General features: G+C 35.0%; 2 protein-coding genes across 2 annotated transcripts; both read left to right on the top strand.

The window, feature by feature from the left end:
- The first annotated feature begins 7,515 nt into the window (after nt 1-7,515).
- LOC140057247 (uncharacterized) lies at nt 7,516-9,216 on the top strand. The gene has a single exon (XM_072102816.1). It carries the CDS (start codon nt 7,539-7,541, stop codon nt 8,490-8,492), a length of 954 nt encoding a protein of 317 aa, XP_071958917.1. The 5' UTR covers nt 7,516-7,538; the 3' UTR covers nt 8,493-9,216.
- A 739-nt stretch (nt 9,217-9,955) lies between these two features.
- Nucleotides 9,956-11,084, top strand: LOC140056969 (uncharacterized). Its single transcript, XM_072102498.1, has one exon. It carries the CDS (start codon nt 9,966-9,968, stop codon nt 10,848-10,850), a length of 885 nt encoding a protein of 294 aa, XP_071958599.1. The 5' UTR covers nt 9,956-9,965; the 3' UTR covers nt 10,851-11,084.
- Nucleotides 11,085-15,018: the final 3,934 nt, after the last annotated feature.

Genomic DNA, 15,018 nt, shown 5'->3' with positions numbered 1-15,018 from the left:
GGTACTCTCCGCCCAGGTAGCCAGTAAACACTCGGCACTAAAGAATAAATCAATGGTTATTATATTGATTATATTTTGATGCGCATCAATGCTTCTAGTATACAGTATTCACAAGCTGAATGAAATGCTGTTGCTAGTTTCTATCAGTCGATGTAGGCCTACTGATTGATTTTAATGTAATGAACATTTTTAATTCATAATTTTTCACAAATTATCGGCTGCTGGCTTCTAACTATTTTGGCTTGTCATCCCAGATTGAATTACAATATATATTTTTCTGAGAAACGTATAATCTTCAAATCCAGAATATTTTATTTCAACATGTTTTCACGTAAGAGAAAAGCCGACATCTGTATTTCTCTAAATACAAGTTGTGTGTGCAATATGGAAATGCCAGTCCTACCTATTGCAGCTGCCGCTCATCAGGATATAATCAACGACGAAATGCGTCGTATATTACAGTTTTTGTCTGATTCAGAGAGAAATGAAAGGTATGTAAACATTCGATTCGATGATCCTATACACCAAGCCGCATACATGTTTATGTACTTTCCAGCTTTTTGTTATTCGGTTAAATATGGACTTGACATGTTCGATTTAAACCCTTATCGTTATTTTGGTTTAAATGACCAAGCAGAATCGTTAGAGCTAAATGTTTGTTCCATTGGTGGTGGTCCAGGAACCGATGTACTTGGATTTTATAGGTACATGCGAAGCTTGATGAAAGACAAGCATAAGATTGATAAACAATTGATTCTTAATGCAACGGTTGTTGATAAATGCTATAAGTGGAAGAACGTGTGGGATTCCTTTCGGCAGGATTTAGATCTATTCGAGAATGATCAGATAAATTACGACTGCCTTGGATATGATATAGGTAAATATAATGCGAGAAATATAGTAAAGAATATAGTGAATTCAGCAAAAGTTATACTGCTGATTAAGTTTGTAAGCGTAGTTAAATCCTTGGCTAGTTTTGAGGAAAATCTGACGGATCTCCTATCTAATGCTGTTGCGGGTTCGTTCTTGATCTACGGAGACAACAATGAAGATGGTTCACCTGAAATCTTTTCTAGAATTGCCGAACATGCTGGATTTACATGCTTGTTTACGAACGACGAGGTCGAATTTCAAATTCCGAAGGATGGAGCACTACGTGATTTGGATGAAAAGTATATTACAATCCACCAACAGAATCTAAGTATGTGCTTCATGGTTTGGGTAAAGAAGTAATGACTTTCATTATCTTTTTCTTGTTCTATTTAAATAAGAAAGCATTGGAATGGCACGTCACAATCATTTAGGAGATGAACATATTCTGTATATTAACATAGCCTAAATACGTGAACGTGATTGGTCGAAAATCACATGACCACGGTACCGCTCCGGAGAGTGAAAACAACGCACTATTTTTATGATGAAGCATGCATCAAAATGGATTTTTTTTATTGAAGTTAGCATAAACAGTGATAGAACGCCTAGAGTTTCATATAGAAACAGCAGAATCGGCAAAATGTGTTTGGATCAAGAATGGGTACATTGAATACGATATAAGCATCCCTCTGTGACATGTAGTGATTTAAACATCATTCACTGAAGCAAACATTGAATTCTACCGTTACCCCAAACGTTACCCCAAACTGAGATACCATTAGGCCTACATGGATGTATTGTGGTCTTTTTTGTCACATTTATTAATGAAGTTTTATTGTTTATGTTATGTTATGATGAATAAAGTATTTACACACATTTGTTTTTATTATTATATTAAAGTGTATGAAAGCTTAGATAGTAAATTTCAAAAATAAACTTCTTAATTCTTTCTAACATGCTTTTAGTTTTATCTGTATTCATTTATTTGTTAACATATTTGTACATATCTGTAGATTATAGCTAGTTTTATCAATTGTTTTTTCTTCTGAAACATACATAACAACTCCCAACATATATATATAAATATACATAGCAGGAGCCATTTGTAACAGACTGTGATATGTCGGTAATGAAAATAAAAAAGAGAACTGGGCCAGGACCATATCCTTGTGAGATTCCGATTTCAATGTTTCTTTCTTCTTTTTTTAAATATCCACTTAAGGTAATTTTTAAACCATTTAATCTCATCATAATGAAGCATTTGTAAATGTCTAAACATTTAACGATTCAATCCATTCATCAATCACCGTATGAAAGCAAGTGATTGTTGAGTGATCTTTTCGAAATGCTTATTGATATTTTGATTAAATTGTATTTGTTTAGATAATCAGTTCATTGATTCTGTATGATTCTTTCTAGAACTCTAGAAACATGACAAACTTGTCTTTTCCTTTATATAGGCGTAGTTTTTGCAATTTTTCATCCTCTAGAATTTCTCCTTTCATTAACGACATATTTTATATGTTACATAATGCATTTGATTTTGAACTATCAAAGTCAAAGAGATCATTTCTATTGTTGGATAAATTGCTTTATATTATACTTATTTAATTTCAATTTTTGTAAATAGAAATGTATATCTACATTCTGGATTATTCCAGCTTGAATTTGAATCTAGATTTTCAAATGAATATTTAATGAAATTTTAGTAAAAATATCAATAAATGCACTGCAATCAAATTTGGATTAGTCGTATTTCCGTTTTTATTCTTACCTGGTGATTTTGTTCATTCGTTCCCTAGTTTCTTAGAATCATTTTAATGCTTATATTAATATTCAATATTTGCGAACTCTTTTTCTTATCTCACTTGTGACGTTATTTTCTTAATTATCTATCCGACAATTTATTTCCATTTTTTCCTTTATTTAAGTCATTCATTTCATATTTTTATTTAATTCTCCGATAAAGAATAAATAAAGTTTACAATTTCTAAAAGTTTTGTGTCTATTGTTTTTATTTACATTATTATAAACATACATGCATATTAATTAGGACCGTTCCTTAAATGTGAACCTACTGGCAAGGAGGAAGATAGTTTTTGGACAGAAAAGAATTACACAGTTAGAGATCTAGAAAGAATACAATTTAATATAGATTGAAGTTTAGTCGAATTGATTTTTTTTTTTTTTGTGCAGCCACAATCAGTCTGTATACATTTGATGATATAGTGATATATTAAATAAAGACTCATATTTATACGCTAGTTGTATAGCCTATATTCAAATATATATTGTACTGTTAACTGTTAATCCAGGCCATCTATGAATAACAAGGCCAACAGCCATAAGTCGCGTGCTAAAATGCATAGTGATACCGGACCGACAGACAGACCGACAGACCGACCGACCGACCGACATAGTGAACTATAGAGTCGCGTCCACGCGACTAAAAAGGGGGTAACCGAAAAGAAATTGCAATAGTTATCAAACCTTTGTTATCTGATTCAGTACCTAGTAGGAAACTTTCTTTTCAAAATCTACCAAAATCTGGTTAGTGGAACATATAATTTAGGGGTCATTAGAGGTCAAATTTGGTATTAATCAGTTTTTTAGATACGACTAATGAATGGTATAACATATTTTATCAAGTGAAGTATCATATTTCAATTATCTATCTAATGATAGCAAACGTAACATGTTTACATATATGTAACCCAGCCTGCTCCCCTTACTGTACTGTATAAATGACATAATATTGACAGTTTAGTGGGGTCTATGTTTTTAAGTAATATTGAAAACAAAAGACTCCACCTAAAACGCAATATTGAAAATTGTAGTAGGAATCTCTGTTTTCATATTTTCACAGAAACTGAGAAACACCACCCTCTTGAACATAATATTGTGAACTTCTTGTGTGTGTGTGTGTGTGTGTTTCCTATTTTCAAAAACAGTAAAACAGAGACCCGGTACAGAATACAAAATTCAGAAGATTTTTTAGTAGAGATCTCTGTTCACAGTAAAAGTTTTCAATAATTGTGTTAGGTTGGTCCCCCTGTTCCCAAGGTCTCTCAAAACCCCTACTGTGTTTTACGACAAAACAACAACAATCGTAAAGCGTAATATTGTAAACTTTTAGTAGTCTGTTTTCGAAAACCGCACAACAGAGACCCAGTATGAATACAATATTGACAATATTTTTAGTGGGTTGTTCGTTTTCAAGAAGTCCTGACAATAGCGACCCCCCGCTATTAAACTACACAATGAGTTTCAAAGATAGGTCATTAGGTCTGTTATATTTTATATTGCTTGATCAGTTGCTGTTGTTGTTGTTGTTAGTTCCAAGTTGATCACGAATGTAAATATTATGTGTGTATTGTTTTGCTTGTGTTTTTCTGCCAAGAAAACAATTATCATTATACTATGTATGATGACTTAATAAATGGAATCTGAATCTGAATCTGAATCTGTGTCTACACTATCAAGCTTTATGTGAGAAAAAAATGTGATGTGCCCATATATGGACATGATGATGTCATACCACTACCCTAATTAAGCATATCACTACCATATTTGGGCACCTCACATTTTTTTTGTCACATAAAGTTTGATAGTATAGACAGAGCTTAACCCAATATTGGGAATTTAAAAAGTTTCAATGGGGGTCTGTGTTTTCGAGATTTCTTGAAAACAGAGACAATCTTACTAATATACCCATACTACATATTTCAATGTTTTATTCTATAAGGTGGTCTCGGTTTTCAAGATTTTTTAAAATCAGAAACGTTTTCTAAAGAACATAATATCGAAATGTTTATTGGTGATCTCTTATTTTACAAAAATCTCTGGGACGGACCCTAGAACATAAGATTGAGAAGTTTTAGTGGGGTTCTGTGTTTCGAGATATCTTGTGATCTCTGTTTTTGAAATTTATTTTAAAAAACAGAGACCTTCCTAAAGAACACAGTATTGAAAACTTCAGTGGCAATCTCTATTTTCGAGAAATATCGATAATCACACAATAATATTGGGACATTTAGGCCTAAAAAGATTCTCTGTTTTCAAGATTTCTCAAAAACACAGATCTTCATTAGAACACAATATTTAGAAGCATATTTCATGAGCTTTAATTTGATACCCAACAGTTCTTCCAAACACTAATTATTTAATATTATATAAATATACAAACCAAAAATATGTGTAAGTTAAATTATGCACATTTTTTTAAATAGCTTTCTTATTAAATATTTTCAATTTTGTGGTCTCTATTTTCGAGAAATCTTAAAAATACAGAGGCCCCCACTAGAAATTCTCAACATTTTTTGGGTCAAAGGTAAGTAAAATAATTTTCGGTCATTTTATGTCTAAAAGAAGTTGTGTTAGATCAAATATGAAAATAAATGTCTATGACAAGTGGTTGTCAAGATATAAAAACCACACATCTTTAACATTTGACCCCGATTTTAGCCATTTTCTTCCCAGATAGCAAATTTTCCACACATCCCATGTTGTTCTTTGGGGTCAAATCAACCTATAACAATTGAGATATTCTCTCCTAAATTAATTGCATACATATCTTACTCAGGTCCTTGACTAAGAAGGAAATAATATTTTTTTCACAACAAAGTGCAAAAAATATAGGCCTACTTTAATCACATGTAAATGTGATATATTTGATATCATTGGGTAGATAATTGAAGTAGCTACCATGTGGTACCAACCATGCTAGTAGATAATATATCAATCTTAGTTTATATTGCTAAATATTGATTATTACCAATTACCTCTAATGACCACTAAAATATATGTTCCACTAAACCGATTTTAGTAGATTTTGAAAATAAAACACTCCAATAACTACAGAATCAGAAAAAATAAGTTTTGAAACTGTTGCAATTTGTTTTGGGTCAATCCACAGATTGTGTGACATCCACCAGACTAGGCTATATAGGAAAAAACAAATAAACGATAAGGAGACATCATACGGAAACCCCACGGTTACAATAGTTCTTAATTGTTCTCATTAGCTTTCAAGCATATTTTTCTACTTGTCAACAAAATCAAGTGGTCTGTATATGCTTGCGATGAGTAAATTTATCATTTATTTTTAAATACTTTAAAAAGTCTAGATTGAGATCTTCTCTGTGAGATTCCTTCCTTCATATATGATATATACATATACTCCTCCACCATTACGCTTATATTTGATCAAATTACAGTAGTTCATGGTCCTTCAGATTATTGTTTAGTTTCTTTTATGATTTCTATATAAACACGTTCTGTTAGTTCGTTTCTTTTATGATTTCTATGTAAAGACGTTCTGCTCGTTCGTTTTTCGCAGCATTACAGCAATATGCTTCTAGTCTGTAGAACTCATTTTCTCCCCACTCCTGAGAAAATAGGACAATAAACGTTTTTAGAATTTAGGAGGTTCTTTGCTGTAGAATACGAATTGGAATAAAATGAAATAAATAGAAATGTTTAAGTCATAAAAAGATCATGGATATAATTATTCTTTAGGTTCTAAAAACGTTTAGGCCTATTGTCCTATTTCCTCAGGAGTGGGGAGAAAATGTAAAAAACAAATCAATTAAAGTTCTTCTATGAAGTAGTAACAGCCAAACCAATATTCCATTATTACTGGACTTGTAGTAGTAAACGTATAATGTCATTAAACAGCATACGGTAAAACATTTGTTTTGAAAAAGAAAAAAAGAGAACAAAATCGGGCCAATTTTATTTAAGGGGCTGCTCCAGTCCCACTATCTTACAACTTATACCCTCTAGTCTAACTGCTATGCCCCTTGGACAACTACCCCTCTAGAACAACAACACTCTCTGAACAACCACACCTACACCTTAGGTTATAATTACGATCTTGTGAAACTTACTGAACTTCAAAACATAGGGAGAGAGATTGATCTTAAATGAAAGAGTGTTTGATTGACTGGTGCTGCTAGGTAAACTGTGTGTTCCTATATTTATATACGGCATCTTCATGTCACACATGAATAAAATAAGCCCATCTTTTTAATGATTTGATCGATTCTCGTTTAATTTAAAATAACTGCTGACGATATGCATATTAAAAAATGCAAAAGCTTTCTTTTAAAATCAATCTCTCTCCCTATGTTTTGAATTTCAGTAAGTTTTACAAGATCGTAATTATAACCTAAGGTGTAGGTGTCATGATATAGGTGTGGTTGTTCAGAGGGTGTTGTTGTCATAGGGGCATAGCACTTGGACTAGAGGGTAATTTTCCTAGGAGGGTAGTTGTCCTAGGGGGTAGTTGTCCTAAGGGGGTAGTTGTCCTAGAGGGTTGTTGTCCTAGGGGGTAATTGTCCGGGTGGTAGTTGTCCTAGGGGGGGGGGGGGGGGGTCATTGTCCGGGCGGTAGTTTTCCGGGTGGTAATTGTCCAGGGGGTAGTTGTCTTGATACGTATTCTTTCATGTATTTGCTTGGTGTTTTTGGTGACGTTTGTAATTGGATCCGGCTAACCATAGATAAGCTTACTAAAATTTGCAGATGATGTAATTGTAGTTTTGGTGGATTTGGCCAATCATAATTAAGGTTGATTTAAATAATTTCAATTTAACTACACATGCTAGCTAACTAATCGATTGATGCATCCTGTGTGGTGGATTCTATTTTATTGATTTTTGCAATATATGTTAGCTACTTTTTGTTGTTATATGTTGGTTTGTGAATTTGTAATAACGTGGACCAGACGTAGGACCAATGACGCGTGTGTTTTGTGTACCAATTTGTGTATTAATGTCAAAGCATATCCCGAACCATGTAAGATGCACAGAACAGTTAGGCCTACTGATAATGATTATTGTAGTTTGCTTTTGGAGGACGAAATGTCGGATGTAGAAACCTTTTTGAAAGAAGCATACGACAATCCGAACTATGTAGAAATTCCTTTTGACACACGCAAGTACCAAGCGGCATATATGCGCCAGTACTTTCCAGAACTCCGTGATTTTATTACCGATGAACTTGGCAGGTTCAATTTAAAACCAGATGATTTTGGCCTAAATGGCAAAAACCTGTTAAACCTAAATGTTTGTTCAATTGGAGGAGGACCTGGAACTGATGTTGTTGGAGTTTATGCATACGTGAGAAGCATCTTAAAGGACCGAACATTGGTTCTTACTGCAACGATTATTGATAAATACTATGAATGGGAGAACTCCTGGAATGTCATTGAGAAAAAGCTGAACCTTAATGCTGACCAGGAAGGTCTGGTTAAAGCAGCTGAATCGGCAAAAGGTGTTTGGATCAAAATGAATGGGTACATTGGATATGATATAAACACCCCTGCGACACGTATAGTGAAAAAATCTGTTACTGAAGCAAACATTTTACTGCTGATTAAGTTTGTCAGCGTTGTTAAATCCTTGCCTAATTTCAAGAGGAATCTGACGACTATTCTTCGTAAAGCATCTCAAAATTCGCTCTTGATCTACGGAGACGATAGTAAAGATGGTTCTACTGAAATCTTTTCTGGAATTGCCGAACGTGCTGGATTTATTCCATTCCGCAATCGACCACAGTGTGATGATTTAAATGGAAAGCAACTGAATATGTGTTTTCAGATTTGGATAAAAAAACTGTAATTGAAATCTATTAAAACAGGATTGACATTGTCTATGTGATAGGCTTCTATTATAGATTTTAATTAAACAAACAACATTATAGTCATTTTTGTGACTTTTGTGACTTTTGATACAATTCAGTGTTATACTGCTAAATCATAACGTGTTTTCTTATCAAATAAACCAGAAACTAAAGACACTATGTTCAATAGAACATAAATCCAGTCACATTAATTTTGTGACCCTTGACCCCACGGATTCAACATTCAGTTTTTTTTCAGAATTTTATACAGTTGGTTAATTATTGTAAACAACTACCTAGCCTTTTATACTTTTTGATATACAGTAAATTTGTGTAACATACTTGTATTCCTCACTGGGTTAGTCACTTTGTATATATGTTTAGATAACTTTTATTGTAACTGTGTGCTTACCACACAAGCAAGTTAGTATATAGTATACATTTTGCTTGCACCTTGCATTTGGTAATTAGGTCCCAGCAATACAATGGAGTAGATAGGAATTTCAGTATTGTATAGTAGTGTATCTATATCTAAAACCATAATCCTGTCCTTGTATAGAATTCAATGTAGTGATACACTAGACAAATTGTTAATACATAAGTTGTTTTTTTCCTCATTTCCCATAAATATAAAGTAAACATTGTAACATAAATAAAACATAATATGTATAATAGTTGAAACTAATCAAGTTCAGCCCATAAACATTGACATATTAATAGTTATAGGCCTATAAATAAATTAGGGCTACTTTTCTAAAAATCAATATACATAAAACATTTTTTTTTGTTAACAAACTTTCTCTCAAATATATAATTCTTAAACAAACAAATAATCTGTTTTCATTTCTTTTTTAAATTTGCTTTTTGTTAAAACCTTAAATCATCTGGGATTTCATGAATACCTGATAGAATGTTGTTATTTGTTCTATAATTTGGTATATATAAGTTTTTTTTGTCTGTTTTTAATAAATGAAAACTTGAAACTGTAAAATGTTTCCACAGAGTTTGATTTTTACCTGAAATTGGATAGATGAATAAGACCTGTGTAGTTTTCAAAATAAGGACTTTTGACATAATTTAAAAAAGCATTGTATTGTAATTCTGTGTTTCATCGATTTTTGTACTTCTTTTGTGTATATTGTTTAGCTTTCTTTAAAAAAATCTTCACTGATTATTTCAGTACAACTTTTAAGTTATATTGATATAATATTAGTGTATCACTTGAATACCGACACGTATTAAAATCGTTTTCACGTTATTGATAATGGATAGATATTGGAACGCTTATGCTGTTATCGATCAATACTATGACGTCATGAAACTGAAACGATCAGTTTGGAAATTCCATATTTCTAATAATAGAATATTACTCGTGACGTATGATTGTAAAGGCGGGCAATTCAATTTCAATATTAGACTCTACTCTATAAAGGCGCGAAAATTCATTTAGGCCCTAAGCGGTAAGTCACAAGATGGAGAAATCAGTGTTGCTCATTGCTCGTGAAGCTCCTTTGGCTTTGATACGAAAATATGAAAAGAAAAACAAGTGTAAAATAAGCGATACAGATATGTACGATGTCATAATGGAATTGTCGACGTCGTACACCGATTATCGGGCTTTATGTCAGAGCAGTTCAGTTGATTTCAACGATCGGAGATACCAGGCGGCGTACATGTTTCAGTACTTCAGTACTCTTTGCTATTCTGTTGGATATGGAATTCGTAGGCTGAATTTAGACCCTTCAGTTTGGCATCAAGAAGGCGAACAAGGAGACTTGAACCTGAAGGTTTGCTCTATTGGAGGCGGTCCAGGAACGGATGTACTTGGCTTGTATATCTATCTGCAGAGTCTTCTAAAACGAAGAAGCAGAAACGTAGTTCTTGATGCTACGGTTATCGATAAATACCGCCGATGGAAAGGAGCCTGGCGTGCCGTTAAAGACCAACTGAGACCTATTGATTCCGATCGAATCCATATAAGGTACCGTCGACATGATATCAACTGCCTTGCCACGGAAGGGATCAAATCCCGCGTATCCGAAGCCGATATCATACTGATGTACAAGTTTGTGAGCGCTGCTAAGGGCCTGCGACATTTCAAACACAACCTGAAGTGTCTTCTGCGTAATGCATCAAAGAGTTCTTACTTGATCTACGGAGATAACCTTCATGGTGGAAATACTGAAGTCCTTTTAGAAATTGCTTCTGCTTCAGGATTTAAAGTCATTAAAAAGTACAAAGAGAAACAGTTCAACCCTGTTCAAGAGGAAGAATATCTTGATGAACTTGTTCAGCGGTATGAATATAATTATCAGAAGTTGCTGGACATGCAGTTTATGATTTTGAAGAAAGACTAATAATAATATCTTCACTTCAAACCGGTCATCAAATTAAGAATAAGTTAGTATTTTATTTTAGTGAGTCACGGATGAGGATTAAAAAACTCTTTGCCAAAAATTAAATATTAAACCTAGAGTATGTACATTTAGAAATATATTATTTAATATCAAGAATGGCATTGCATTTATAATTTGAATATAGTACAGTACTAAATGAATGAATGGTTATATACATATTGGGTTAAATTTGTCGTGATGTAGGTCTAGTTGTGTTATGTTTACATAACGATTTTAGCAAACATGCCTTTGTACTAAAAAGATTAAAACATTGCACTGCGAATAGATATGTATAGTGTATTATCTCCAGTCTTACTTTACAACATAATATACAGGTCAGCTATCTGTGGTGGCGCAACTCAACGTTCATTCAGATTCGTGTACTGTACTGTATTTAGTTTGGTGACCGCCCTCTGTTGTATGTGGCTGAGATAAGCCGGTCCAGCCGGCTTGCTTAAGCGTGGTTCTCACTAGAACGTGACGTATCGACGCAAAGTGCTGTATTGCGTAATCACAAGTGAGACCCGACGACGCAATTTGTGCTGCAAACATCGTAGGTTTGATTTCACGCAGGCGGGGTAAAACACAATTATTGGAAGGGCATCTTCTTACGTTGCGAAGGTTGCGTTATTTTGCGTCACTAGTTGGAACCAAGCTTAAGTAACTAAGCCTGAACAGTGCCTATGTGTTCATTATGTCTGAAATGTACAAAGGAGTAGCAACGTAAAGCTTGTTTCCCACTAGCGACACAACCGTAAGAAAATGACCTTCCAATAATTGTGTTTGCCCCCGCCTGCGTGAAATCAAACCTGCTATGTTTGCAGCACTTTTGCGTCGTCGGTTCCCACCTGTGATTACGCAATGCAGCACTTTGCGTCAATACGTCGTTGCGTTGCGTTCTAGTGGGAATCACACTTAAGGACGTAAGCCGCAACGCAGGCGAATTGACCAATCATAAGCGACAGTTCGAATAATCCATCGCTTTATTGGGTCTATTCGCTCAGCGTTGCGGCTTCCTTACGTCGCTAAGGGAACCAAGCTCAAGTTTGGTTCCCAATAGCGACGCAACGTAACGCAATCACGACGTAAGAAAATGCGATGTTTGCAGCATTGTTGCTACGTCGGTTCCCACTTGAGATTACGCAATACAGTACTTTGTGTCAATACGTCACTACTGCGTTGCGTCGCTAGTGGGAATCATGCTAAAGCTTGGTTCCCACTAGCGACGCAACCTACGCAACGTAAGAAAATGCCCTTCCACTCATTGTGTTTGCCCCCGCTTGCGTGAAATCGAACCTGCGATGTTTGCAGCATTGTTGCGTCGTCGGTTCCCACTTGTGATTACGCAATACGGCATTTTGCGTCGATACGTCGCTGCGTTGAGTTCTAGCGGAAACCACGCTTACCTTTGCGTCAATACGTCGCTGCGCTGCGTTGCGTCGCTAGTGGGAAAGGGTTTTTGCTTACGCAAAAAATATATGTAGTCCCTATCACCATATAGGTAATAAGTTCAAATCCGAATGTCACGTAGTCGCCAGACAGCATTAACAAACGTTTATCCTTTTTAGCACGTGATTCTCTGACCTTATGGTCTCAATTTGAATACAAATAACATTATTTTTTAGCTGTCTACATTAAGTCCTTGACTATAGAAATATTCAGGTCATTCGACGAAAACATTATTTTAATAAGAGGCTGCATATGGGTCTCTTGTTTTCACGGATGTGGTGAGAGCGAATAAAGTCAAAACGTACGGTAGACCCAACACAGCAATTAGTAGGCCTACCTAGATGTTAAGACTAGATCGGGCCAAGGCGCCGTAGTGAAAGGTTAACAACAGACGAGGCATGGCAAAGATGCTTTAAATATAAATTATTAATATAAAATATGACGATCTGTGCTGGAGAATTGGGGTGGGTGGTGAAAAATGAAAATTTAAGCTCACCTCGTCTGTCTCATGCAGGCTGCGGCCCTGCTGGCCTACATTACTGCGGAAAACGCATGATTTCTCCGAGGCCACCATATTTAACATGATTTCCTCAGCATATGTTTGTTGCGTCCACAGCATCCGTGGTTTTTAATTTGTTCGAATTAGGCCTACCGTAATCGTAATTATTTTGTTTACTATGCCGAGTAGTAAGGTCTTATCCAGGGTACGTACTACTATTTTAGCCCTACTCTGACTACTCAATTTCGACGGGAAGACCTGGATTATAAACGGTGTCATACATAATCCCCCGCCCTCCCCTTCTCCTTGCTATTTGATATTTTCTCTATATCAGAATGTGCTGATTTTGCGGAGGGTACAGACGAGGGTAATTGCATTTTTTTGTTATTTATAAAGCACAACCCCCACCCTACTAAAATCTCAAAGCGCTCCTGAAAACAAGTGAAAAGGTGAAAGGGCAAAAAGTAGTGCTATGTTTATTTTTCAACAATTCGGGACCTCTGCAAGCCAAGTGCAAAAGTACGACCGGTTAAGTGGCTTTCATCATCTATTGAAGTGAGCTCTTGTGTTATAAAAATGAGAATATTAATACGATTGGTGGAAAATGAATACTTATTAATGTCATAAAAAACACAATTATAGATATCTCTATTACAAGTTTACTGAACTTACTATAGTACGGTACTTACTTATTACCTCAGTGCATAAAGCGAGGGGCACACAATAGAATGTGTGTTTTTTATTTCTTTCTTTCATTATTATTCCATCCAAAAGTATACGGTACCGGTACCGGTATATTTAAACATCAATATGCCTACATCTCATATTGTTTCTGTTGATTAATAATTTAAATCCAATTGAGAAATGGAATTGAGTGAAACACTAATTATGAGCCTCATATTTACTTTCATTACAAATTTAGCCGATTCATGGTACTGTATCTTTTGTCCAGTATCACAGGCACATTCCATGATATAGCATCACATGTGCTTGGCATGTATTATAGACTATTATATATAGATTATGTGATTATGAGATTCTCTTTTACGGAATTTGCCATCAATGAAAAATGACAGATTTATCATGGGGACTGCGAATCGTTTGAATTATGAATATAATAAATTAAATTTATATTTGATTGTCAGACCGAACCAAGATCTTTGGTATTGCTAGGCAATTGCGTAAATGGGTGAGCTTTCAGTACCATACTCAGCAGCAACAACCTTGGCGTGTGCCGTTTGCGTGTCTTACTTTAATGAAGACATTGATAAAAATAAAATCTATAATATTAAACCGGTAATGAAATTAAATGCCAACTCTTGCCAAATCTAGGGTAGTTTTCAGAAACCGGTAGTCACAATTACGTGAGGTTGTAGGCATCTTAAAGCTTGGTTCCGACTAGGACACAACGCAAGGACAACGTAGCCACAACGCAATCAAATTAAGCAATCAAAGGCGAACTGTCGCTTGTGATTGGTCAACTTGCTTGCGTTGCGGCTTACGTTCTTGCGTTGCTTCCAATAGTGAGAACAATGCTTTAATGCCACAAATTTACATAAAACGCATCATAATGTTGAGCGTTTGACGTTTTAACTAAACACTAACTTTTCTTAAAGCTTTAAAACATATACATAGGTGTGTTTTTTTTTAGAGCGATAAATCGAAGAAGAGTCGCATTTATAAGAACTATGGATCCTCAGTGGCGACATAGGAACCTAAATGGCCCTCTAATGCCGGAGGCTTCGGGTGTTTTTAGCCTTTTTCGACATATCCAATGCCTGTTTCCACTAGGCACTGTCCATAAGCTCCTGGGCCCCTGAGTTTAGCCAGTGAGCGCTCTAGCCATTTCGCCACTGGCCATTGTTTACAGGCATGTAACATACATGTAATCAGCAATGTAGGCCTATGTATGCAGGTAGTCTTTTAGACTTGTAAATTATTCAGTTACAAATCTACGCATGTCTTAATATTCTGAATTATGAATAATGAATTATCTTGAAAATGACTACGTAAAAAGTGTATACTGTTATATATGCGATAGGAGTCTCTCCCCCGTCAATTCCAGGTCAGTTTGTATTATATATCAGAAATAAAATCGCGATTAGTTATGAGTAGTATTGACCCATTGTTGAACTATATCGGTTGGCGTATCCTCCTTCAAACTGCGGGCCCGCTTGGGAA

The sequence above is a fragment of the Antedon mediterranea genome, chromosome 8 (assembly GCF_964355755.1).
Source record: "Antedon mediterranea chromosome 8, ecAntMedi1.1, whole genome shotgun sequence".
In the NCBI taxonomy this organism is placed as follows: Eukaryota; Metazoa; Echinodermata; class Crinoidea; order Comatulida; family Antedonidae; genus Antedon; species Antedon mediterranea.
This window is presented reverse-complemented; position numbering and strand designations above follow the sequence as displayed.